The 27,413-nt window shown below is 39.5% G+C and overlaps 1 protein-coding gene across 1 annotated transcript; it reads left to right on the top strand.

Annotated features, from left to right (window-relative positions):
- Window positions 1–1,451: 1,451 nt before the first annotated feature.
- On the top strand, window positions 1,452–24,783 carry snrkb (SNF related kinase b). The gene is made up of 5 exons (XM_047393121.1): window positions 1,452–1,706; window positions 4,116–4,407; window positions 4,634–5,028; window positions 17,621–17,762; window positions 21,197–24,783. The coding sequence occupies exons 2-5, from the start codon at window positions 4,172–4,174 to the stop codon at window positions 22,185–22,187; spliced, it is 1,764 nt and encodes a 587-aa protein (XP_047249077.1). The 5' UTR covers window positions 1,452–1,706; window positions 4,116–4,171; the 3' UTR covers window positions 22,188–24,783.
- The last annotated feature ends 2,630 nt before the right edge of the window (window positions 24,784–27,413 follow it).

The raw sequence follows: 27,413 nt of genomic DNA, 5'->3' as shown, positions 1-27,413 counted from the left end.
CCGATGTTTAAATACACTGTATGAAAAGACACATGACTTTTTTGCTCAATGTCTGACATTAGATTAAACTTTTTTCCTATTTTTGGTCAGTTAGGGATTACAGAATTATTTCCAGCTGCTTTAAGGATATTTTTAGATAATTTGTATTACTTTCCATCAAAGTCAGAGGTTGACATACTATACCTTTAAAGAATTTGGGAAAGCCCAGATGATGATTTGATTTATTTCTACGCTTCTAACAAGTTATTTCACAACTCCTCAAGCATACAGCTTCCTTCAGTGACATCATAGAAAAACCAAAATAAATCTGCCTAGATAGGACGAGAATTGTGGCCCTCTCAAAGGGCATTTCAAGCTTATGTGCGTGTATAAACACCATGGCATTGTCCAGCTACCATGCTGATTTGGAAGAAGGCGGGTTCCATGTGAGAAAAGAAGGTGTTATGGTACAAATGTTCATCTGAACCCCAGAACAAAAGCAAGAGTTGAAGCTGGCAAGAGAGTGTCATTATCCACAGTGAAATAAGTCCTGTACCAGCGTGGGCTTAAAGGCCACACAGCAAGAGAGCATTATTTATTCCAAAAGCAACATAAAAAGGCAGATTTCAGTTTTCAAATGCACTCAAGGACAATAGCCTTGGTTTTTGGACATATGTACTATGGCCTAATTATACTAAAATTCATTATGACCATCTTTACATTTGGAGGGAAAAGGGGAAGCTTTTCCCTCCAAATGTCTGAGACCACCATCCCAACTGTTAAGCACGGTGTTGGCAGTATCATGTTGTGTGGGTGTTTTGCTGCAGGTGGGACTGCTGCATTTCAAAATATAGATGGCACCAAGGGAAAATATTGAAGCAAGATCTCAAGATGTCAGCCATGAAGCTGAAGCTTGGGCACAAATGGGTCTTCCAGATGGACAATGACCTTAACTGACCTAAAACTAGTCAGTTATGAGACATGCTTTAATATCAGGCAGTGAGAAAGAAACAGTAATGTGTCTATGCAATGTAATCTGTAAATATCTGGTTTTAACTACATGCAATTCAAACACACAACATGTGCAAAATCCTAAGACTTGCAATTGGAATCACAAACTTGCAATACACGCCCTTTCCTGTAGCGCCAAGCAGACCACGAAAAACACAATTTAGCAGGTGCAATATGACTGAAGGTCTAAAAAGAAACAAAAGAACTGACTCCTTGAATCACCTTGCTCATAATCACTCCGTGTCAATAAATATGGGGTGTTATGGGTCGTTTTGTCTCGATGCAAATCAGAGAACAAATACACACGAGCCAGTTACATAATTTATTGGACTTCATATGAGTTCATTTAGTTATTTTCCGCTCCTCGCCGCCGCTGGCCGCCGCGCTGCACCGCACCGCGCACCGCCGCGGGGACGAGCTGGAATGCAGTGACGTCAGAAGGAAGCTGCTGGACACTGCGCGTGCTCGCGCAGCTCCCATTGATTAAGCCGCTGTGGAGCGGGCACGCGGATCTTCAGCTGGAGAGAGTCATATCAAGAAGAAGAAGTGGAAAGTGTGGATCCGCCGCGACCAACATGGAGCGCAGTGAGGGAGCACAACGAGGAGGCGGCGCTGCTCTTCTCCGCGTTTAAATTCAGCGGTGACTCCGAGGCTTTGGTGAAGCTGCGGAGATAAGGAGCCCCTCGCAGTTATCACGGGACATTTGCGCGACAATGGTGAGTTAGCGCCTCTGCTGTTGTTTGTCCGCTGTGTAGCGGAGTGATGTTACGGAGGAGGAGGCTCTGAGGTCTTCAGCTAGGACGGTGACTGTGTGCCAAGTTGGGACTGCAGTTAGAACAGCTGGCCTCAAGTCCAGTCTTACATATATATATATATATATATATATATATATATATATAACTAAGGCCTGTCAGTGTGGATTTGGCCCAATAATGCAGTTAAAAGGGTGTTAAAGAGGCTGAGGACGCAGTTCGGCTTGATGACGCTGCAAGTGATGAAGTGCTGATGATGATCAAAACGATAACGTATCTTTTTGTATCTTTTTAAAGCTGCCTGAAAAGGAAATCTGGTTATAGAACAAGGTGCATTGCTTAAAAAGATTATGGAAGAAGGTCAACAAAATAGCACAAGTGTGTAGTTATCTAGGTAAGAAATAGTCAATACTGATCAGAGAAGGGGGAAAAGACAGAAAAGGTTCAACCAAAGCTTAAAGGTAAGATAAAAACCAACAGATGTGGCACACAGATGTAGAAACCAGGAAAAGACTTAAAATATAAACAGCCACAAATATTCTGGACATAAGCAGAGATAAACATCTGGATCGGAATAAAGCAAGCATCATTTTAGTAAGACATGTGATATAAGTACCAAAATATGCATGACAATCACAAGAGATGTAGATGTATTAATTAATAGAATTATCAGATAGATGCAAAATAACTGAAAAAGATGGAGAAATACACTATTGATATACTGCTAGATTTGTAAATATGCTTGCTTGCAATAAATGAGCTGTCTGATGGGTTTTTTTTTTAGATTTTGGTCTGTTTTAATAGAGAGGACTAGAAATCCAATAAGCACACATAACACAAAAGTCAATAATTGATTTTCCAGGGAAAAAACATTTGACCCTCCAGCAAAATGTGTTCTTTCAACTTTGTGAAGAAAGCTTTGATGACAAACAGAGCGTTAAGACATTTTGCCTTAGTTGGTAACCAGATGTGCTTACCTCTCAGGAGATGTTTTGGTGCACTCCTCTGTAGAGAAACTCTTTAATTCTTTAGGTTTCCTGGTTGAAGCTTTGTAACTCAAAGCTTCAGTTCCCTCCTTTAGATTTTCTGTTGGATTGACATCTGGAGCCATTGTAGGCCTCTCGATGACTTGGCGTGCTTCTTCTTTAGCCATTCCTTGTTGTTTTGGTTGTATTTTTGTGGCTGGTCTAACAAGGGTTTATGGTACATTTTCATTTATTTTGTGTTTTATTTTACCATTATTTATGCTGATAAATCTCATGAAGTGTGATAAAATTCTCCTGTACCCTTAACATCTTGTCTGTGACGTCCGTTCTTTGACAGCTCTTTGGTCCTATGAATGGGAAAATGGCTTGATTGCACTGCATGGGCCCGGTCTACAGTCAGGTTGTGCTACTTAAGCATTGCTTGTAGAACAAGAACAATAGCTTACGATCATTAAAAAAAGGACAAAAGTGGTGCAAAACAGTTGGTTAGAGGATCAAAACTACATTGAGATCATTAATAAATAACCAGACATGTGTATTAAACTACAAAGAAGTCAAGATGACCCCCCCCCCCCCCCCCCCCCCCACCCAAAGTATTGGCTTTACAGGTAAATATGTGTAAAATAACTAAATATTAATCTATTATTTCTGTGTTATGATATAATCTACTGTACAATTTCTGAAAATTGAAGGCTGTCAATGCAACTATGGCCTGAAAGTCCAACATACATCAATTTCCTTCTGTTAGATCTATTAGAAATTAGATATACATTATCATGAACTAAGCCTTTTAGGGCGCTTTAGAAGAAAAACAAGACCAAAGCATCACAGATCCTCCACCGTACTTAATAGTGGGTACTATGTGTTTTTTCCATATTCCCATAACTAGCACTAATTAACAAGGAGCAGCACCTTCAGGTTTTCGTGCGTTGTCCTGGGGGGGGGGATACAATGATGACATCACCAGGTCTAATGTCATCTCCTGACACAAACGCATGCTCACATGCACATGAGCACCATTATACATTACGGTTTCTTGTTACAATATTGATTCGACGTGCCATTTGTGCTTTGGATGGTGATATTTGAGATGGACTCAAACACAAGCCCTCTAACATCAGGGACAATACCAGAATATCTCTTCCTCTGCTGCTCAGATTGTTTTATTATTCTGTAATCCGGTCTCAGTACTTAATCTAAACGTGTTCTGTCGTCTGTGCCTTTGTTAAATGAAGTGGAACGTTGGTCTACTTTTGGTCCGGTGCCTCGAGGGATGGGGCATTAACAGCAGCTGACCTCGTCTAAAGCCTTTCTCCCTTTGGGCCATAGGCCAAAATTATCCACACAGTTTTGTTTCATAGTTTTGTCTTTTTCTTTATATTGCTAGGCAACCCCCCAGCATTGAGAAGCCTCAAAACAGCCAGCCTCCCTTTTGTTTCAACCATGGACTCCTCCGGGAATTTCACCTCAGCTATGGATGGGCCTGTGGACCCCAGAGGCTTCTGCGGTCGTTTGGATCTCAGTGGCCTCTACCAACTGGGCCGGACGCTGGGCAGGGGCCACTTTGCTGTTGTGAAACTGGGCCGTCATGTCAACACAGGGCAACTGGTGGCTGTAAAGATGATTGACAAGACCAAACTGGATGTCATGGCAACAAGTCACCTCTTACAGGAAGTCAGGTAAGAAATTATTGTTAAATCATATTAGTGTTACTGATGTTGTCAAAAAAAGATATGAGAGAAAAAGCTTATTTGAATGCATAAAGTAGGACACATTCATTCTACTAAACTAACATGTGTTCAAATCACCATTATTTAAATGGTGATTTGGTTAAATGGCAAAAAAACTACAATTTGTACTTACAACAGATTACAACAGAAATTAACTGTTGTTGCTTATTTATAGGTGCATGAGGCTGGTGCAGCATCCCAACGTGGTTTGCCTCTATGAGGTCATCGACACTCCCACCACGCTCTACCTAGTCATGGAGCTGGCTGAGGGTGGCGACCTTTACGATTACATCCTGCGCCATGATGGAGGCGTTGCGGAGGGCACCGCCAAGCGTCACTTTGCCCAGATTGTCCGCGCGGTGTCGTACTGCCACCAGCTGCACGTGGTGCACCGGGACCTGAAACCAGAAAACGTGGTGTTCTTCCCCCAGCAGGGTGCCGTGAAGCTGACAGACTTTGGCTTCAGCAATTTATTCCAGCCTGGGATGATGTTGGCTACCAGCTGTGGATCACTGGCTTATTCTGCTCCAGAAATCCTGCTGGGAGAGGAGTATGACGCTCCAGCTGTGGGTGAGAGACTAAAACAAGTTTATTTCCATCATAAAATGTTTAATTTGAAGTATTGATTGGTTTTAAGGTTTAATAAACTATGGTTATTATGTTATGTTAATCTTGGTATTAATCTCACTATCCTAGATTTGCTAGCAACTCTCTTTTTACAACTTAAGCATTTTTATTTCAGATTTCCATACAGTTATTTAATGAGACTTAATGGTTTTAGGTTTAAGAAAAGACAACAAAAATGTTGTGATTGTTGTACAGTACATGTACGAAGTAGACTGCAACATCAGTTCGCCCAGAAGCCTCTATTAAGTACAAATATATTGACTAAGAAAGGAATATTAATGCTGACTGGAGACTTTGAGATGTTATCAGAGTGCTGCACCCAGATTTTAATTATTTTAAGTGCAGCGTGTTGCACAGAGGGACCCACTCGAACCCGTGATTAATAGGTTAACATGCTAATAGGTCTGGTAACAGAGTAAAGTTGGGAGCTGGGTGGATAATGTTAATAATACCTCATCGCGTTCCCTCTTCCCAGTGAGTCCATCACCATGGCTGAGGTAACTGAGGTAGTTAAAAAGCTTCCTGGTTAAGCAGGTGTGGACGAGTTTATTCTGAAATGCTGAAGGCTCTGGACATTCTGGAGGGGTCGGCGGTTGGTTGGTAGCTTTTAGGGTTTTAGGGACATTTCCTGTGGTGGGGTTGCCAAAATTATCAATACCAAAGAAATTAATTATTCAAAGATACTCATTTGCGTCAATATCGATACAAACTCAAATTGTGGCGGTTCTTCCGGGAGCAGCTTTGCAATCACACGGATGGCCTAATATAGACCAACAATCAACAAGATAAAAATAACAATTTACAAATCTTTGAGCTTTAGCATTAATATTAAAATAAACTTATTGTTGATTCATGAAACAGAATTTCCAGTTGCATTTTTAGCTTAATGTATGAACAAAATCTGCAAATTTACAAAAATCTACAAATTTACAGAAACAATGACTAAAAGCAAAGAGAAGATTAATTGATGCTCTGTGGTCACTTTCTGAATTCAGCAAATCTAACTAGTTGTCAGATCTGTATTATAGAAGCAGTTAGTAGCAGCCCTAGTTGCACTAGAGCTATTTCAATAAAAATAGCCCCAAAAAGTGCCACCTATTGAACTTGTCCCTTAAATACAGACTGCATTTAGTTTTTTTCCAGAGCAACACAGTCCTTCTGTGTGCCTTGGTAACTGTAAAAGACTGCATGTCCATCTCTGCCCTCTTGACCCTAGTATTCCTCGCACGTGTCCATGCTCACTCCCCTTCCTTCACGTGTCGATATGTGAATGTAGCGGGGTCTGAACCCGTTTGCTGAGGATTAGTGCTTGTATTTGGGTCAGCCAGTCATGAGCCAACCGGGCACGTTCTGTACTGTAGTCCTCTCTGCCGTGCAGGTCGCATATTGGAAACAGGAAGTTCCACACATTTTCTGCTCGTCCTGATTGGAATAGTTGCAGTGATTGTGGGACTTGACATTGTAGGAGCAGAAGGAGAGCTGAGGGATTTGGTTTTATGTGTCCTGTTTGGGGGAGGAGGAAGCATCAGGAGGAGGGGAATAGGAGAGGGCGTCTGCTTCAGGGAGGTTGGTGGTTTTATCTGCTAAGCTGGACTAGGCTGGATTTTATTTTGGCAGCTTTCTGGCCCCCTTTTTACTCTGGTCGCATCTGCACTGAATACAAATGCACCCCCACTGCAATTAGTGCTCTTTTTTAAGAGGGACGTTTGGTGCATTTATCCATGAAAGCAAGCTTATGTTGCAAATGACTCCGCATGACTTGATTTGTAATTTAAGAGCTTGTGAATTATCTATTTTTTATGTTTTCATGTGACCTTGCCTTATGAAATAATAGGAGGGGTGATGAAGAAACACAGCATAACTTTCAGCTCGACTCATGAGTTACATTAGTTCCTTTTATCTTCTGTTAGTTCCTGTTTTTATATCCTATTAATACAAATTTTTATTAACTCTCCTTAAGAACATGCTCTCCTTCCCTGCGATTAAACAGCACTTTCTCTACTCTATTTCCGCATCATCCAGCGCGACTCAGCCTGTCAATAACACGGCTGTGTCAACACTTTCATCGAAACGTACACTTCTGACTCCCTCACTCACAAGCACGTATGTATTTATGGATGTAATCCTGAGCTGCACGCTGGAAGAGATGTTCCTCCGAGAGATCTCGGCTTAATAAGATGACTCATAAACTGTTGAAAACACACATCGACTGCTCTGTGTGCCGCTGTGATATTTCTGTCTCTTATCAACTGGCCTCCTTGACTGTACATGTGTGCTTTGTTTGATGTGTGTTTGATAAGATGCAGAGAAAGAGGGAAGTTTGTTCACAGGGTGTAAATGCTGCCTGCAGTTATACAGGTCCTTCTCAAAACATTAGCATATTGTGATAAAGTTCATTATTTTCCATAATGTAATGATGAAAATTTAACATTCATATATTTTAGATTCATTGCACACTAACTGAAATATTTCAGGTCTTTTATTGTCTTAATACGGATGATTTTGGCATACAGCTCATGAAAACCCAAAATTCCTATCTCACAAAATTAGCATATCATTAAAAGGGTCTCTAAACGAGCTATGAACCTAATCATCTGAATCAACGAGTTAACTCTAAACACTTGCAAAAGATTCCTGAGGCCTTTAAAACTCCCAGCCTGGTTCATCACTCAAAACCCCAATCATGGGTAAGACTGCCGACCTGACTGCTGTCCAGAAGGCCACTATTGACACCCTCAAGCAAGAGGGTAAGACGCAGAAAGAAATTTCTGAACGAATAGGCTGTTCCCAGAGTGCTGTATCAAGGCACCTCAGTGGGAAGTCTGTGGGAAGGAAAAAGTGTGGCAGAAAACGCTGCACAACGAGAAGAGGTGACCGGACCCTGAGGAAGATTGTGGAGAAGGGCCGATTCCAGACCTTGGGGGACCTGCGGAAGCAGTGGACTGAGTCTGGAGTAGAAACATCCAGAGCCACCGTGCACAGGCGTGTGCAGGAAATGGGCTACAGGTGCCGCATTCCCCAGACCTGGGCTACAGAGAAGCAGCACTGGACTGTTGCTCAGTGGTCCAAAGTACTTTTTTCGGATGAAAGCAAATTCTGCATGTCATTCGGAAATCAAGGTGCCAGAGTCTGGAGGAAGACTGGGGAGAAGGAAATGCCAAAATGCCAGAAGTCCAGTGTCAAGTACCCACAGTCAGTGATGGTCTGGGATGCCGTGTCAGCTGCTGGTGTTGGTCCACTGTGTTTTATCAAGGGCAGGATCAATGCAGCTAGCTATCAGGAGATTTTGGAGCACTTCATGCTTCCATCTGCTGAAAAGCTTTATGGAGATGAAGATTTCCTTTTTCAGCACAATCTGGCACCTGCTCACAGTGCCAAAACCACTGGTAAATGGTTTACTGACCATGGTATCACTGTGCTCAATTGGCCTGCCAACTCTCCTGACCTGAACCCCATAGAGAATCTGTGCGATATTGTGAAGAGAACGTTGAGAGACTCAAGACCCAACACTCTGGATGAGCTAAAGGCCGCTATCGAAGCATCCTGGGCCTCCATAAGACCTCAGCAGTGCCACAGGCTGATTGCCTCCGTGCCACGCCGCATTGAAGCAGTCATTTCTGCAAAAGGATTCCCGACCAAGTATTGAGTGCATAACTGTACATGATTATTTGAAGGTTGACGTTTTTTGTATTAATAACACTTTTATTTTATTGGTCGGATGAAATATGCTAATTTTGTGAGATAGGAATTTTGGGTTTTCATGAGCTGTATGCCAAAATCATCCGTATTAAGACAATAAAAGACCTGAAATATTTCAGTTAGTGTGCAATGAATCTAAAATATATGAATGTTAAATTTTCATCATGGCATTATGGAAAATAATGAACTTTATCACAATATGCTAATTTTTTGAGAAGGACCTGTATAAGGTCTGCCCATAACTTTGTTCATGCATGTGTGTTCAGCTTTTGATGCTCTACAGAGGAAATCATCCAAACTGCTGTTTATACAAACCTAATAATGATGAGTAATGTAGAAAGAGTTGACAGATTATTCTAATCCTCTCACATTCCTAAAGGGGTAGTTATGTTTTAGTTATTAATTAATTGTTTTTATTGGGGGCATGTTAGGTTGTTCTGACTAGTCAGTATCTTACCATAGACAGCAGTTAAATGGATTTCAGTTTGGAGAATTGGGGAGAAATTTTCAAAAAACAGAAAAACTAACTGCCACTTAGTTCAGGCTTTGTTTTGTGTGTGTGTGTGTGTGTGTGTGTGTCCGTCTGTTCTGCCAGCTTAGGCAAACTGGTGGGTCTGGTTGTCCTGCAGTGTCAATGTCAGGTTTGCTGTACAAAAGGGAGAAAATGAGACAATTAAAGGCATGACTAGTTTTACCTGGTTTAGGCAGCAAACTGGACAGGCTACTACAATTATAGAGAGGCAAAGGTAATCAGAACATAAAGAAAAAACAAAAGATAATCAACAATGATGCAAACAGAACAGAAATAATATATATAGTAAAAAATAACAAGAAAATAACATCAAGAACTAATCTGTCTACTGTACCCATAGTACTACCAGTAGCAAATGTAATAGGCACTGCAAGCTTGAGGTGCTGGTGGGAGCATGTAATTTGGCGTCCTCCGTTTCTCACGGCATCCATACAATGCAGCACACCCCCACCACTACCCGCTCGCCACTCTGAAACCCCCACAGGGCCAAGCAACCCAACCAACCAATGGCTGCAACCTTAATCCCCTGGAAACCATTGGTGCAGGTCAAACAGCACCCAGCAGATCAGGAGCATCAGAACCAGTAATTCGATTTTTTCTTTGTCTGTTTGTTTTGTGACTGTTTGATAAAAATTCATGTGCTATTAAAACCCTGATGCAGTAGGTGCTCCATGTATCTGGCCATTAAAACACCCTAGTTGTTTTTTTCCTGTAACCACATCCAACAGGCCTTTTACCTCAGAGCCCTAGTTGGTGTCTGTATGAGTCAGATTATTAATTTCTTCATGTTTGCTACCTCAGAATCATTTTTTGATATGCCAATATATGTCTGAGACCTTAGCTTACTGGTTTTTCTCATTCATATAACTCTATTTGCTAGTCAGCTGTTAGTTTAGCTGTTAGTGCACACAGTTTAGTATGAGGGATCAAAGTAACAAAAATTAACTTGAAATGAATTGAAGGTGTGAAATACTGAACATGGTAAAATTGAGTGCCGTAAAAACCAACTTGTAATATCGCCTCTGTGAAAATTAGAATATGTGAATTTGGAGGTCATTAAAATGATAACATGGTAAATATTACTGTTATAAATATTAAGGTTATCAAATTTAACGTTGCCCGTTTTCATTCACTGCCTTGATTTTAGCGCCTCCATTTTTACCACTTCAGTTTTATCATTCATCGCGTTCACAGTATAATTTTTTTTACTTCCGGTAGATCAGAATACGGCAGCAGCCCCGGCGCGACTGTGGAGTTTTGTAGTCCATCGCCATTCCCAAGCATTTTCAGTAGTAGGCAGTGATATCGCTCGCCTTTGTATGGGAATAAACGACGTGTGGTGACTATTTGTCAAAGGAAACAAATCAACCAAACGAAGGACTCTAGTAAAATAATCATCATGGGTTTGTGATTTAGGTAGTAGCCTGTTTTTCAAAAGAGTCCAATATACAGACAAAAGTATATCTTTTCAAAGGTTTATTTTCATGGAAACAAGGAAAAAGACAATGAAAAATTTGGATTCCACCCACTAGTTAAACCCAACACGAAGAGCCGGGAATCAGGCGCCTTCTCCTTGGGAGGGAAAACTGCTCGGTCGGCTGACAGCTGCCGCAGAGAACTGCCGAACCTCTTTTCTTAAATTAAGTGGAATCTAATAAACCGAGGAGATATTTGAGTTTAACAAACCTACATTCTCGCCTAAAAATATCTTAAAAGTTTATTTGGCTCACAGAAAGCGTATTGTTTAAATTTTTTATTCACAATTTTTGTCACCATCGTCCGCCATTGTTGCCCGATCTCGACCAATCCGCTTCGACCCGCAATGAATCATGGGAAATTGTAGGTCACGGACTACAAAACTCCGTGGTCGCACCGGGGCTGCTGCTTTATTCCGATCTACCGGAAGTAACAAAAATTACACTGTGAACTCAACGATTGATAAAACTGAAGTGGTAAAAATGGGGGAGCTAAAATCAAGGCAGTGAATTAAAACAGGCAATGTTAAATTTGATAACTTTAATATTTATAGCATTAATATTTACCATGTTATCATTGTAATGACATCCAAATTCACAGATTCTAATTTTCAAAGAGGCAAAATTAATCACATTTTTGTTTTTACGTCACTCAGTTTTACCATGTTCATTATTTCCCACCTTAAATTCATTCTAAGTAAATTTTTGTTACTTTGACCCCTCGTACTTTTGCAACACAATGTTCAATTAAGAAAAACAAGATAAACATCTACCATGCCAATCCACCCCTTACGAAGGTTGACTTTAATGTGTTATAGCTTGACTCCTAAATAATCTCTTCTATCTCAGCCGCAGTGGTAATATTCTGACTGCTCATAACTACCTCAACACAATCCCCACTTTGAAGAAGACAAACTTTCCCTTTTAAATAGTAAAGTCTTAGCAGTGGGATGGACTGAGTCTGACATTTGCGTCCTCAAATCAGCTCCTCGGGTGTGAAAACAGCTCATGACCTCCCTTTAGCTTGCAGACACAACACATACAACTTTCGTTTCTTTCTTGCTTGGTGGAAGCTGATGGTTGGTTGGAGCACATGGAAAGCCCCATCCACATCCCGTTTTAGATCAGGAAAGAGCAGCACAGCCGGAGAGGCTTTTCAAACAAAACTGCTTTGTCTGTGTTTTCATATCAACCTGGAGGCTGGCGAATTGTTTATATCAACAATTACTGTTCCAATGCTTGAGAAAGACAGGATCTGCACAGCAACACAGTTTAATAAAGAAAAGGGAAAATCAGTTTCAGCTTTGCAACATAATCCACAAACAGATTTTCTAAAACCCAGCATGTCTTGAAGTGTGGCGCTGCTTTTAGTGCACAAAAAACATGAACAACTCTCATTAGGTCTTGTAGTCTAAGATCCACTAGTTTGAATTATGTCAAGTTAAAGATCTGTTTCTTTAAAGGCTCGACTTTAAATTTACACATTTCTAAAGAACTGAAGCTCATCATTCACAGGCTATGCAATCTGAATAATAGTATTATTTGTGATGCAATACCAAACTAGCCTCATGCTTTAAACTCAGCTCCAGGTTCCTGGTCACCATGAATCTGGATGCTCTACAAAGAAGCTTAAATACATCAGTAGTAGCAAGATTCTTGGAGATGCCGGTGCAGCCATATGCACCTGAGTAAATTAGAATATCGATAAAAAATTATTTTGTTGAACTAATTCAAATAAAAAAGTGAAGCTCATATATAGATTCATTCCATACAGATAAATATACTTCAAGCAGTTATTCTTGTTGGTTTAGTGGTTATGGCTTACAGCAAATGAAAACCGTAAATTCAGGTCCTTAGACAATTGGAATATTACATAAGATCAATAAAAAGGATTTTTAACACAGAAACAATAACCTATTGACATTTTTGTCCATAGACTTTCCATTTTTACACGCTTTGCATGAATTACTGCATGGAAAAGAGAAGCCTATGGCTCTGCTGATGTGTTAAGGAAATCCAGGTTATTTTAATAACAGCCTTCAGCTTGTCTGCATTGTTTCGTCTGGCACCTCTCATCTTCCTCTAGACAATACTGCATATATTCTGTATTGGGTTGAGGCTATGCAGGCCAGTTTGTAGGCCAGTTGAGCACGATGATACTATAGTCAGGTATTGGTAGTCTTGGCAGTGTGTGCAGTGTCTAAGTCCTGCTGAAAGTTTAAGTCAGCAGAATTAATCATGAAGTGCTCTAAAACTTAGCAGTACATGTCTGCGTTGACTGTGGACTACAGAAAACACAGCAAGCTGCAGTTATACCTGCTGCACACCTTTTCCTGTCTAACTTTTTCCTTCCACTCAACTTTCCATTATTTGTACTGAAATGAGATTTCAATAGTATTTTTATCCATTAGGTTTCACCTGTATGCTGTGTAAACAGTTGTCAAGAAAAGTAACTATTATGTTTTTATAAAACAAGAAATTGTGCTTTTACATTTAAATATTTTTAACAGTGAAATATGCCTCTACAAGTTATGCCTAGAAACTTTTACTTGACACCCCAATTTAAAAAGAAAAACCATGGTAGAATAACACAATTGACAGTGTTCCAAGTAAAGCAGCACTTATAACAAAAATATTTCACATTTCCTTTCATGGTTTTCTTGTCTGTCACTATAGGTCTAAAACCAAACTAAGGGCAATGTACAGAGTCTCCTTTATGAACCAGACCACAGCTGCTCCTCTTTCCTCTGACTTTACCTTTATACGGCTTACATGGCAAACCTTAGATATTCACACTGTAAAAACATGAGTGAAAGCTTCCGAACCAAAAGGGCATATTTCTGCTGTGAATTGGCTGCTTTCCTGTGGTGCGTTCATATGCATATTTTTATTGTTCTCTGCTTATCCGAGGTCAAGTTACGGAGGTAAGGGGTCCAGGAGGGAAATCTACACATTCCAAGGTGTTCCCAGGACATAACGAATACATAGTCCTTTTTATTTTTGTGTGCCCCTAAAACGTATGTCAGGTTTTAAGCAATAGAAAGCCGTGGCCTTTGTTACCATCCTCCTAGACCACAGAAAAGCTGGGAAATGAGGAAGAACGTGTCACATTTAGGGAAATGACTGAGAATGAGGAGTAACGGGTGAAAGTGGATTAGCTAAGAATCTTGTGCACTTGGTTTTTCAATTATGTAGTTTGTAAAATAATAAAAAAAATGTCCCCCTATCAGCCCATTATAGTCAATGAATCAGAGGGTATTGTTATGGCACATTCCTCATTCATTCCACATAAATGGTGACCAGAAGGAACAAGTGAGCCCGGTTTAGTGGGGACTAGGATACTCTGGCTCCAGCTCTTGAATATACACCAAGGGATAATTTTTTTTTGTCTGAACTTGGATGGCCTTTTGTAACGGACCGTTTATGACGTACTTGCTCTTGAAATATTTACTTCAAAGGAAGTGGCTCTCTAACGAACCCACAGAGCCTAAATCTGCTTCCCTGCAGTGCTGCTGATATTTGAGCCGAAGCTTTTCAAATTTGACTCAAACTGTCTTAATCCTACAATATACAAAAGAAGTATCCACACTCCTTTAACCATTAATTATGAATTGGTGTACAAATGTTTTACTAATACAAATCTGAAAAGTGTGGCTTAGTGTAGGACCACTGTTTACTGCGGTTACAGCTGCAAATTTTGTGAGGTATGTCTACCAGCCATTCTTCTTTTGCAAAATAGCCCAAGCTCAGTCAGACTGAGTGGAGAGCATTTGTGTACAGCAGTTTTCAAATCGTGTCACAGATTCTCAGTTAGATTTAGGTCTGGACTTTGACTGGGCCATTCTAACACCTGCTCTGATCCAAACCATTCCATTGTATGTTATGGTTGTCGTCCTGCTGGATAGACCGTTTTCTTTGAGGCCTGTATTTAGCTCCGGAATATTCTCCAACAAACCTCTGAGGCCTTCACAGAACAGCTGCATTTATACTAAGATTAAATTAGATTTTATTTACTAATAATTAAATAATGTTTGAAAGCAATTGATTGCACTAAATCCCAATAAAATACAGTGAAATGTGTGGTTCTAATGTGAAAAAAACATTAAAAAGTTCAGAGGTTATGAATACTTTTGCACGGCCGTTTATACATTTAGCAGATGCTGTGTGTGCTCATTTGTGTCTCTGGACTTGATCCCAGTGCCGTCAGCAGCTTACTAATGTGTGGTGGGAATGTGTGATATTCCCCAGTGAGAGGAAAGTACTCCCAGCACTCAATAGGCTTCTCCTCCCTGTTGCATAACGCAGCTCTGGATGGAGGTTCGCGTGTGCTTGAGTGTACATTGTGTGAGGAGAACTGAGGGCTTTTGTTTGGGCCCTCATGAGCTTAATGTGGGACAGTGGCTGAATCAGCACCGCTCTCAGTAATGTGAGTCCCTCATTTATTTTGTCCTTAAATGGATCCATTTTTATTTGAATTGCTAAAGATGTAACATCTGGCTAGATAGAGCAGTTTTCAAATTCAAAGGGTTGCAACACATCTTCATGCTAAAATTGCAGAGCTGCACAGTAATGTGCAAAAAAGTATGGGCTAGCCTATATGTCTTAACATTTAAAATCCAGCAGGCCATTAAAATAGTTACCATAATGATGAAAAATCAGCATATTTTACATGGTCAGAAAGTAAAAGTACAAAATTTGGTTAAAAATCCTTCAAGAATTATGAAATTTAAACTATAATTGTGGAAAACACTGCAAAATAAACTTTTATTTTCCTTTTCATGCTTTTTTTATATGATTATTTTCACAAAAAATGAACTAAAACTCATGATAAATCTAGAAGTAATGGATGAAGTAAAGAGAGTGCTTCAGTGTTTAGTATCCTTAATTAAACAACTATTACATAAAATAAGGTTTTTTTATCTTTATGTTTACAAACATAAGTAATCTGTGATATTTCAAGTGTCATGTCAGAGTTAAAACTGGACATGAACAGAATGTGCCCGTGTCCCAGCCGCTAGTGTTTGGGAGAAACAGACAGAGAGGCAGGAAAGACAGAAGGATGATCGTTCTCAGAATAGCACACAACTACAACAAGGCCTCTGTTTGTTACAGGCCTTCAGCCCTCAGCTTAGCTCGAGTGCGTGTTCCCGTCTGGTTCACGCTGTCCTGAGTCCGCATTAAAACTTTCCTCACTGTGATTGCACTAGGACGCACAAGGAAGGAAAGGGAGGAGACGGAAAAAGAACAGAAGTGTCACAAGTGTTGGTTGACATGTGTGAATGTGTTTTTTTTTTTAAGTCATCTGCAGTTTGCTTCACTCAAATGTTTCCCTTTTGATTCATTAAGAATTGAACTAAGTCAAACAATGGAAAGTTTCAAGTTTAGCCCTTCATCTCATCAATAAAACAACAAAACTAAGAAGGAAAAATCACTTTAGATTTCGTGTTTTATTGGGAAACTTTAAAGGAAGTGAAACTAATGTTTAACCATTTTATGTTCCTGAAACAGAGCACACTGTTTTGAAATATAATGTTCATTGAAGGAGATTTTTGAGACTAACATGGTTGTATTTATACTGGTTTTTATGAGTCAAAGGTAAGCATGGGCCATCTGAGATTTTAATAGTATGATAACTTTAAAACACCACCAATTCAGGGTGCGGCGTGTGGCGGTAGAGCGCGCAACCCATGTATGGAGGCCTAAGTTCTCGACGCAGGCGTCCCAGGTTCGACCCCGGAAACCTATGCTACATGTCTTCCCCCTCTCTCTACCCCACTTCCTGTCTGCCTACTTTGAAAGACAAAAAAAAGGTTAAGGCCACTAGTCTCACAATAAAATACCACATATTCACCTTTTAAAGTAAAACCCATGGCTGTTTTTGTTTTAGCAAATTAAAAGTATACATTGTCTTTCAGCCAGCTGCTTGACAGTGTTGAGCAACAGGTAGGGGAGTGGTGTGCTGTGTTACTTTATTTCTCATACAGCCTGAGAAAAATCTTTTCATTCCTGAACCTTAGATGGATTTTAGCTGCCAGATGGAAAGTTTTTTAACTTTGAAAGTTGGAATACCTTAATGCTGTTATCCAGCCCATGTCTCAATGATTTCAGCCTGTAATCCAATAAAGTACACGGTACATGGTTGTCAACTGTTTATTTCAAAAGAAAATAAGTTTTCTCACCACAAATTCAACACAACTTCTGTTTCTAATCATCTAACAGTCCATGTCTGTTTCTTTGCTCATTGCAAATGAAATCCTTTACACACCCATCACTGCTCTGCATGTGAACCCGATTCTTCCCAAAATTAATTATTCCTTCTTACATTTTATAATTTTTTTGTGAACAGGTATATATTCTGGAGGAATGCTCAACAAAATAGAAAAATAAAATCTTATTCTGCATGTTTTACTAAAATCTGACGTTTACATTTAGTGCAAGGAAGGTTCACAGGCAACAGGGAAGAGTAATTTAAAAATCTAAATACAGGCTTTGCATGATCATTTTATCACTATATACTACTATGAAAAAGGATTGCAAACAATGCCCATTTTCAGTTCAGCAGTGACTGTAATTCAGTCCAAATGGCCCTTTGATTAAAAAATGTTGCACAAACTTGATCTAGTGTACATTTTGTAATTTGATTGGTGAAGTCATCTCATTTCTAGTCCTTTTATTTGTTAACGGGTATTGTTCATCTTACTGTATTTGTGGGATTCTTGATTTTGCTATTTTAAATTATTGTCTGAGAGTTTATTCCTTTTTATTTGTAACCCTGGCTTGGGTTGCTTATTAAGGCTAACATTTGTGATATATCATGTGTGTGTTCCAGATATCTGGTCTCTTGGGGTGATCCTGTACATGCTGGTGTGTGGAGTCCCTCCCTTCCAGGAAACCAACGACAGCGAGACCCTGGTCATGATTCTGGACTGTCGCTACTCTGTCCCCGAACACGTTTCAGACAACTGCAGAGAGTGAGTACAGAATAAGCACAGAGGATTTATAATCCATGTATACATATTCTCAGACTAGAGCTTCAGGATGACGACATTAAGTCATTTTTAGCATTTATGGCGCCCCTGGCAAAGATGTGTAAAAAGCATTAGAATAAATTCCTCTTTTATTGCAGCTGAGAAGGCCAGGAAAGACGGTTCATTTTGTGCCGGGTTAACCATTTCTGTTGATTTGGACTTGTGTTTTGGATCAATATTCAGCAGAAAAACCCAGTGACTACCCATTTTCAGTTTACTGGCAGAAGCCATCAGCTTTTTATTTGAAATGTCCTGGTAAGTTCACGATGCTATGCACTTGACTTTATAAGAGGAATAAAGGCCCACAGCATCATAGCTCTACCACCATGTTTAACAGACACCATGAGGTGCTTTTTAACAAAATCATCCTTTGTTTGTTACCAGAACCGTGTCAGTTACTGAAAGCTTTTCACCAACTGACCCAGGTCCAGCAAAGTCCATGCAGTGTTTATCAAACTCATCAAGTTTACATTTGTAATGGTAGGACAGGAAAGGCTTTTCCTGGCTTGGCTCAGAAATAATGTGTTGCCACGTAGATGGTGCCCAGTGGTTTTCATAGACACTTAGTGACCCCAAAGTATACCACTCTTCGATGCAGTTCTCCAACAGTGACCTTAGGAGAGTTTTTACCTCCCTTACCACCCTGTTCACTGTGCATGGTGGCAAGATGACCTTGGGTCATCATTCAGCTGTTCGTTTCAGCTGTTTCAAACTTTATAATCACTGCTCTGACTGTAGATGTGAGCAAGTTTATGCCACTAACTGTATCCTGACTTGTAAAGATTGTCACACCTTTGCTTAACTTGAAATGGTGTGGTTTTTTCCTTTTTTCCATTTCGAAGAGTCATGTCATATACTTAACTTCAAGGGGAGAAATAAAGTAATTCTGATCAATTTCCTAAAGTAAAGTGTAATTATACTTCAGTTACATTTATTTTATGGGCATTAATGGTGTAAAAAACAGTAAATTTTGTTAAAAACAACTGTTTCTCACTCATTCAACTCATGGTCATCAGAGTAATACAACAGCACTTCTGGAAGAAAATACAACTCAAGCATTTATATCTCTCTTCACACTTAACCTCGAACCCTCACAACTCAAACCAAGACACATACGATGTTCTCTTAGCTCCCAGAGCAGCAGAGTAAACTGAAACGAACTCTAAAATCACAACTACGCTGCACATTTTTGTTCCATCGGTGTTGACAAAACAAGGAAAGAAACACCTGAAATACAAAACTATTTCAAAAAGCAGTGTCAGCATCATAGTTACTTCCAATGTCAAGATCCTCCATTTATTCATTGCTGCTGGCATTTTTTATTCCTTCTTTCTACAGTACTGCAAAAAAGTATTCTCCCACTTTACAACAAGGGCATTGGCTGCATCTTTACTCTATTTATCATTCCGACGTAGTCGATGTTCTTCACAGTTTTCAGGAATATTGTGTTTGAATCAAATGGATGATTCCAGTAGAAACACTTAAACTCATATAACAGAATAATTGGGCAATTTTAATTAGTATCTTTCAGTTTTCATGATCATAGGATGGTAATGATGTGAAAATCTATATTTTGTTAATGCAGCACCCAGTATTTTTATTTACCCTGGTTCTCTTGAGCCTTAGTTATGATGTGTAGCGGTAATGTGGAGATAGAAAGATGGTTCTTAAAATTTCCCACATGAATGGGTTCACCTGTTCGGATCTCCAATAATGAAGGTGCTCGTTTTGTTTTGCTGCGATTGCATAATATTTAATAATCAATAAAATAGAAATGTAATTTATTGTGCCACAGTGGGATAATTCAAGTGTGCACCAAAGTAAAAGGCAAAGGAAGCATGCAGATACTCACAAAGGTAAAAAACTGGAAAAATCACAAAGAGTAGAGTAACCTGTACAGTAGTGGAAAAAATTTACAACACAAGAAAAGCAAATACTGTACAGTTGTTAAAAATGGTATACTCAGATTAAATGAAATGTACAACTTAGTCGGGTGATTTTTAGTCTTTACAAAATGCGCATGCCCATCCATCCAACCGTCCGTCCATCCATCCAACTGTGATTTTTGCAGGTTCCATGTCTGATATTTGCTGTGATCTTTTGTATTTGAACTTTGAAAATGGGCTAGAAAGGACTGAGAACTCTGGAAATTTCAGTTTGAAATGTGTGGAAATTAGACTTAAGTCTGACTCCAGAAAGACTCAAGCAACCTTTTTTATATCTTGAACAGAAGCCTTGTCGTTAACTTAAAGGTGATCTATTATACTTCCTTTTAAACATTTGGGATAGGTCAAAGGGCTATACAAAACAAGTTAATTACATTTCTCGCACAAAATTATTCTCAGATAATGGGATTTCATCTCCTCAGTTTCCCCTTTTTTGAGCTCCTTTCAGAATGAGCTGTTTCAGGGCTCTGTCTGTATCTGGCCGCGCCCCCAACCAGCACTTCCTATGTGAAAATGAAACAGTAGGGATTGAATTTTTCTTCAGTCTTTCTGCATATCCTGACGTGTACTGATGTGAATTCTCAAAGCAATCTATGGTGAAGTGATTTGTGCAAACTAGTACTGTCTTCGGCAATGCGACTAGAACATTGCCCTCAAAAATAAAATGAAGCCACAAATCTTTGTTATCCAACAGCGGGAGAATGTGCATGGACAGATGTGGATCTTTGCAGTCAACAACAGAACATCCATTGTAAAGCATGTTTAAGGTAAAACCAGCCGGCGAGATGTGATCCTCTACTGAACACCAAGTGGGTGGAGCTCCGCTTCAGTTGCTAGTCAGGGGCGGGACTCAGGTTAAGGGTGTTAGGTGCCAGTGTAATTGTGACGTCACAATTACACAGGTTTTAAAACTGCGCATTTTCTAGAAAAAAAACCCCATTCATTTATAGCCAGAAACCTGCTGAATGTTTTTCTTTTTTGCATTTGGACTGTTTGTAGAAGCATTAGAGACCCAAATGGAAGTATAAAAATTATCAAAAAGGGAATTTTGCATAATAGGTCCCCTTTAAGAATAATGCATTATGTCAAACAAAAATATGTGTGAAAATAATCTTTTTCCATTAACAGTATGGCAAATATTAAATAATTATTTTGCACCTAAAAGCAGATTCATGAAGAATTGCGTTTTACAGTGCAATGAAAACCCACATGTCCATCCTTCGCAACCGAATGGTTTCGTAGTAGAAGAGCCAGGGTGCGGAAATGACCTGCCGAGAGTCCAGTTAAAAAAATCCAAGCCTCATGACGCTAAAAACCACAAGATGTGTTGTGGCCATCATATTCAAAATATTTTTTTGGGGGGGGAAGAGTATTTAATTTACATTTTACACAACATCCCATCTTTAATAACACCTTTTTTTTCATTGTCAGTTTGATCTCCAGGATGCTGCAGAAGGATCCGTGTCGCCGTGCGTCTCTCGGCGAGATCGAGGCTCACCAGTGGCTGCAGGGCCTGGATGACGCCCTCCTCAGTCCTGAGGCGCCACCACACTGGGTCACAGGGGCCATCTCTGCCACATCTTCCTCTCTGTGTGCCCCAGAGAGCGGGGATCTGCTTGCTATGAAGTCCTCGACTCAGCAGGCGTTTCCTGGGACGTGGCAGCCCAGCCTCGGCTTCAGCCTCCGTCCTGCTCCCTTTGAAGAGCCTCCTGTAGTCAAGAACGTCCCTGCACTACAGCAGATCTTTGAGGAGGACGAGGAGGAGGAGGAGGAAAAGGAAGAGGAGGAAGACAAAGAAGAACAAGAGGGACCGAGAGAACCAGAAGGGGAGCTTGAGGAGATCTTGGAGTGCATGGAAGAGGTGGAAGATTTAGGATATACAGAGAAGGAGGAGGAAAAGGCAGAGGAAATGCAAAGAGGAAATGAAGACAGCGGGTGTGTTATTTTGGATCAGCCAGTCAGTCATCGGGATGACACGCTCAGTCAAACCTCTGAAGTCACTCAGTCCTCGCCAGCTTTCAGGGTGTCTTGTCAGCTGAACATCTCAAACAGGAAAGAGAGACAGGATGAAGAGATGGAACCAAACAACAACACCGGCAAACCGCCTCCGCTCCTCCCAACACCTGAATCCTGTCAGTCCTGCATCTCTGCGTCCTCCGCCAGCCTGAGGGAGAAAACAGAAAGGGAGGAAGAACAAAACGAAAAGAACGAGTCCACAGAAAAGTCTCGAGCCCAAAATACACAAGGAACCCGGGACGAGTCGGGACCAAGGGCAGAGCAGGGGAAACGACATAGCATCAAGCTCCGAGACAGACTCTTCCAGTTCCCTCTGTGCGAGAAAGCTCTGGCCTTCAACATACCCACACAAAACAAACCCAAGATCCTGCCGCTGGCTCAGTACAACTGCTGCCACGTGCTGTAGCGAATATTGGCTTCAGAGCTGCTCTCTCTCCGGACGCACGGGCTGCTTAGCAGTCGGCAGGTGGTTGAAGCCTGAACAGAGACTTTGTAAAGTGGCACGCAGCTGAACTCTCTGCCGAGGCAATGAGCAAAACATCCCTCAGCATACAAACATGCCTGTACAGCTTCACAAACACCCACTCCCAACAGTGTGCTCATGTAAGAAACATTATTTTAGTGAGAGTCACCAGTGAAATGTACCAAGGACCCAATTTCCATTTGCTGCTGTGTACAGGAGCGCCCGCAGAATAAGGAAAATACAGTTTTTGATTTGTAGCTTTGAGACAAAACTTTTCCAACATGAAGGAGTCAGTAAGTGAAAGATAAGGGCAAGATTTATTTTATTACATGAGCTTGAGATCATTTTGATTGCTTGAAGGTGCCTGTGAAGATTAAACGGATTCATAATGCAGCCCATGTTTCATTCAGTCCTGACAGTCAGTCTGGAGCAGATCCACTGTGCTGCATATTGTTTGTCAACAAGAATACATCATCAGCCACCTGCCAGTTGTCTTCTCAGATATATTTTAGTCTAAATGATATCGAAAAACAAAATGAAGACATTTTTATTTTACTACAGAAAAAACCTTTGATACTTTTTCTTTCTTTCTGTAATTGGGTGTAACATATTTGCAGTTGATCTGTTTTTAAGACAGAAACCCATCAAATGTGTTTCTTTAGTTCATTTTTTCTCATAGTCTAATAACATCTTAGAATGGATGTTAACACAGAGACATTTTAGTTTTCTTCACTTTTAGTTTGCTGTGGATCCATAGAAGAATATGTGATGTTCCTGCAGGAAGAGGTTTTAACAACTGAAGTCATATACAACAAGTTTATGATGTCTTGGAAACAGCAAGGACGTAGCAACAGCTTAAAGCTAGCTATGACTTTTCTGCTCCAGTCTCCACAAGGTGTGGCCGCCTTAATCCCAGAGAAGTAGGTACTTTAGGTTTTTTGATTTTTTTCAGAAAGTCTGTTTGTACTCCAACTCTGTTTAAAGATGGATTGTTGTGGTCTTAATTTAGAAGTCACTGGTTCTATATCTGTCATGCTGCATTCACTGCATTCACGAATGTGTTGCACATAAATAATTAGATAACACTTATTGCACTCCAGGCAGTTCTTTGCAACGTGCAGTAATATTGCACTAGTGATACATTTATTTATTGTACAGCCCCAGGGTGTAATTATTTTTTTCCCACAGCTTTTCCTCTTTGACTTCGTCCTTGTGTTATGAATATTGGCGTGCATTTAATCTGTTGTTTTTTTACACCTAAATTTAGTTTTAAAACAATTTAAAACCTGATAGAAACCAAATACTTTATTATGCCCTGATACTGTAGACTTTTAAAAGGATGTGCTTTCTTTTTCTCAGGACTGCACTATCCCTCTGTTGAGTTTTGGGTCTGCCCAAGGGTCATCTTCCAGGGGCAATATTTTAGATGAAAGCTTTTGCTCTTATCTCCTTTCTATAATGTTGACAGACTTGGATCAGCGATATGTATTTTACACCCAAATACATGAAAAAAAGTGTTAAATGTCAGGATTGTTCTTGATGATTGGTAGGAATAAATGAGGGTGAATTATCTGGTAGGCGTGCTTTAAAAGTAACCAATAAAGGAAAACTAATTGCAGGGTTGGCGTGACTTTAAGATGGACTGAATGTCAACTGTCCTCCCGTCACCGTGCATCTGCACATGTTGTTTGTTACACTGGTTTCAAAGCTCTTAATATAAGCTCGTTTAATAAAGACTGTTATATGACACTGTATATTACACGCCTGAGACTAGGGGAAACGTGATCGGCTGCTCTCTTATGTCCACAGTCTTATTAACTTAATAGCTTGTTCTGTATAAAAGTGTTTATGGACTCATTAACAGGGATGCAGGTCTCCTGTGCTTTTTGTTTTGAAAATATTTCCATAATTTTTCTTATCTTACTGATATGATTTTATAACCTGACAAAGATATTAATTGTCTGAACAGACGTGTGACTTTGCATGTTGCTTCAGATATTTATCACAATATACCTGCAGGTGTCTTGGGTCTGACAGAAAAGCCATTGTTCTTGTTTAACTGTTAATAATAACCCACTGAATGATGAATTGCACACAGTACGAACACTGTAGCCGGTAGCTTTCTGCAAGCAGTATCTGGGGACTGGTGTAGATTCAGGCCATCACACAATGACTTTTTACTCTGTAGCTGAAGAGTCCCTTTGTGTAGTATTATTTTACCATAGACCTGCCCTGTTTGTGCAATATTTTTCCACTGTTATGAAGAGAAACAGAATCCACTCAATGAACAACATCCAGTGACTGTCACTGACGTGATTGTTTGCTCCCGGCCTAAAAAAAGAGGAGCGCTCATCACGTGAAAATCCTATTATGACTCATATCTCATCAGCCGTAAAAGCTTAAAACCCATGCAAACGAGGGATAAAATTATTTGTTCTTGCGTCCTGTCTCTCTTTAATGTCTGCTGACCTGCATTTTAACCTGGATTGTGAACCTATTTTTCTCTATTTATTTATTAAAAAGGATTAAAGCAACATGATTGTGGCATACGGAGTTGTATTTCTAATGCACACACATTAGTTTACTTCTCAATAATATTCTTGAAACAAAGCCAAACATTTTTTTTTATCTGATTAAAGTGCTCTGCTGCATAATATTTGACATCAAGGACAATAAAAGTGGCCTCTGTTGAAGTTGCGTTTCTCCAAAGTATGACTTATGCTGCCTCAAATTAATATGGCTTTAAAGATGCTTGTGAAGGTGCTGGCTGAAGCTGGTAAGAGAGCGTCATTATTCATAATAAAATCAGTCTAACATGGACCGAAAGGTCACTCAGAAAGGAAGAAGCCTTTGCTTCCAAAGTAATATAAAAAGCCTGATGAACAATCTTTTTGAAGAGATGTCCTGTGGTCTGATGAAACTAAAATTCAAGTGTTTGGCCAAAATGAGCATCTTTACGTTTGGAGGGAAAAGGAAGAAGCCTTACAACGCATTACAACTGTGAGTATAGGGGTGGCAGTAAGATGCTGGAAAAGGTTTATTTGCTGCAGGAGAGACTGATGCATGTCACTAAATTAGTGGCAACACAAGTAAAGAAAATTGTGTGTGAAAAATGTAAGCTAGATCTCACAGAAAAATCAGTGAGGAAGTTAAAGCTAGGCACGAACCCTAGCAGTGCAGTCAAATATGTTACAAAGTTGATTCAGGATAACAAAGTCAGTGTTTTGCAGTAAAAGTTTGTGAGTAGAGTTAAAAATTTGATTTACCTTTTGACTGGGGGGTTGGACTGACAGACCTGCTTTTATGACCAAAACTAATTCCTATTACATTTTTCAATGTAAATGGGTAGTAAAGAGTTAAATTAAAAACTTTCAAATGTCATCAGAAACCTTACAGAACTATTGAAAAATTTAGAGCAAAGGGAAAACATATTACTTTTCATTAATATTTTTATTCTATCTTGCGATTAGAAACATTAATTCTTTAAAGACACAAACTTCACAATAAAAACTGTTATTCAGATGAGTTTATTATGACACAGCCAGCACACGCTGCCAGCTTTTATGTCCTGACCTTCCAATCAGTGGGTCAGATTGTCTTCATTTACACATCTCACACCCTCACCCACACACACACACACATGCACAATCAGGTTCGTATTTCGTGTCAGTTCTGCACATGTGCAGCTGCAGCTGGTTGAAGAACTCCCACCATCCTTCTGCATCTTTGCAAAATGAGTCCTGCAGCCCCCAGGGCTGCAAGTTACAAGCTGCATCAGCATAAATGTTAGTGTGAGGTGACACCTGGTGGCTAAAAAGACTACAACACTTAAATACAAAAAAACTCAAAAAACAAAAATAGGAACACATGTAGACTTCCACAACTAGCTTTAAAACTGCACCTTAAATATAGCAAGTTAAACCAACCATCAGAGCACTTGTGATAAGAACATACATCATTTGACATTGAGGTGTTGAAGCTGGTGTCATGTAGAGCTGCACAACTGATGCACAAGCTATTTGAAAAACAATGCATTAAAAATAAAATCAAAGCACATCTTTGGTCTCTTCCCACAGTATTAAATTCTTATTGAACCCTGACACATAATTTACAGATGCTTTCCTAAATTTCATTTAAAGAGAAAACCGTATCATTAATAGAAAATTGTAAAAATGTTTTCCTTAGGTTTATTTAAAACGTTCTTTAGCACAGTAATGGATGATAACACAGTAAAGTTAACAATTCATAAGTCAAGGCATAGAATGTATGTTCATCTGACACAAAAGACTTAAATTGGCATCGTAAACAAGGCAGGTTTTTAGAATTTTCTGCAGATAAAACAATATTTCATAATCTTTAGGACAATTTGTGAAACAAAAATGTTTCTGTTCAAAGTTAGTAATAAATGCCCGTCTCTGCCATCATTAAAAAGCTTTCAAGAGGAATATTTAGACATTTAGTGTGCAACTGCTTGTAAAGACCCAATAAAATTTATACAGCATAACTTGAAACTAAAGGAAAATTAAAGATAAATGACAAACTACCTAATTTTCATTAAAAAACTAGGTACTTTTTATTGATTGAAGAAGATTAAACTGCAGAAACCACTTTGAGCAATCATTATGTTTATGAACATTATACAAAAAGCACTTGAATAGAATCTCAAACTTTACGAGTTTTATTGATGATCAATTTTGGCAAGTTATCCTGGTCCATTTTAAGTTAAAAATGGCAAAATCAATGATAGTTTTTCACTAAATCTTAAACTTGGTGGCTGTTGGATACCTTGTGTTTGGAGTACTGACCATCATCTTAATGGAACTTAAATGTATTCGATTGTCTTAGTTTGTGTTGGTATTAAAATATCTGACACTGAACTGATCAAGTTAAAATATTACAGATGGTTTTGTAACTTTTTTCAACCCTGTGTGTAATAGTCCTCAGGAATGTCTGTTTTTGATGCCCTTTCCCAAATGTGGAGAAACAGCATCAGATTTTCATTTCAATGAACTTACTGATGGTAGCTTTAAAGGACAACTCCCTTTTCTTACACAAAAATATGAAACATTAAATCATTTTCCTTTACAATTGTGTTAATTTGTCAGATTTCTTTATGTATCTGAACACAGTAAGTGTCTACAAGGTACATACCATCATGCTATTATTTTT

This window comes from Girardinichthys multiradiatus, chromosome 2 (assembly GCF_021462225.1).
Source record: "Girardinichthys multiradiatus isolate DD_20200921_A chromosome 2, DD_fGirMul_XY1, whole genome shotgun sequence".
Lineage (NCBI taxonomy): Eukaryota > Metazoa > Chordata > Actinopteri > Cyprinodontiformes > Goodeidae > Girardinichthys > Girardinichthys multiradiatus.
This window is presented reverse-complemented; position numbering and strand designations above follow the sequence as displayed.

What these genes read in the sequence shown, in the direction of transcription:
- snrkb (XM_047393121.1), top strand. Translation starts at nt 4,172, where the DNA reads ATGGACTCCTCCGGGAATTTCACCTCAGCTATGGATGGGCCTGTGGAC. An exon ending in GTATGACGCTCCAGCTGTGG is followed by an intron (nt 5,029 to 17,620) that starts GTGAGAGACTAA and finishes TGTGTGTTCCAG; the next exon opens with ATATCTGGTCTCTTGGGGTG. An exon ending in GTTTCAGACAACTGCAGAGA is followed by an intron (nt 17,763 to 21,196) that starts GTGAGTACAGAA and finishes TTTCATTGTCAG; the next exon opens with TTTGATCTCCAGGATGCTGC.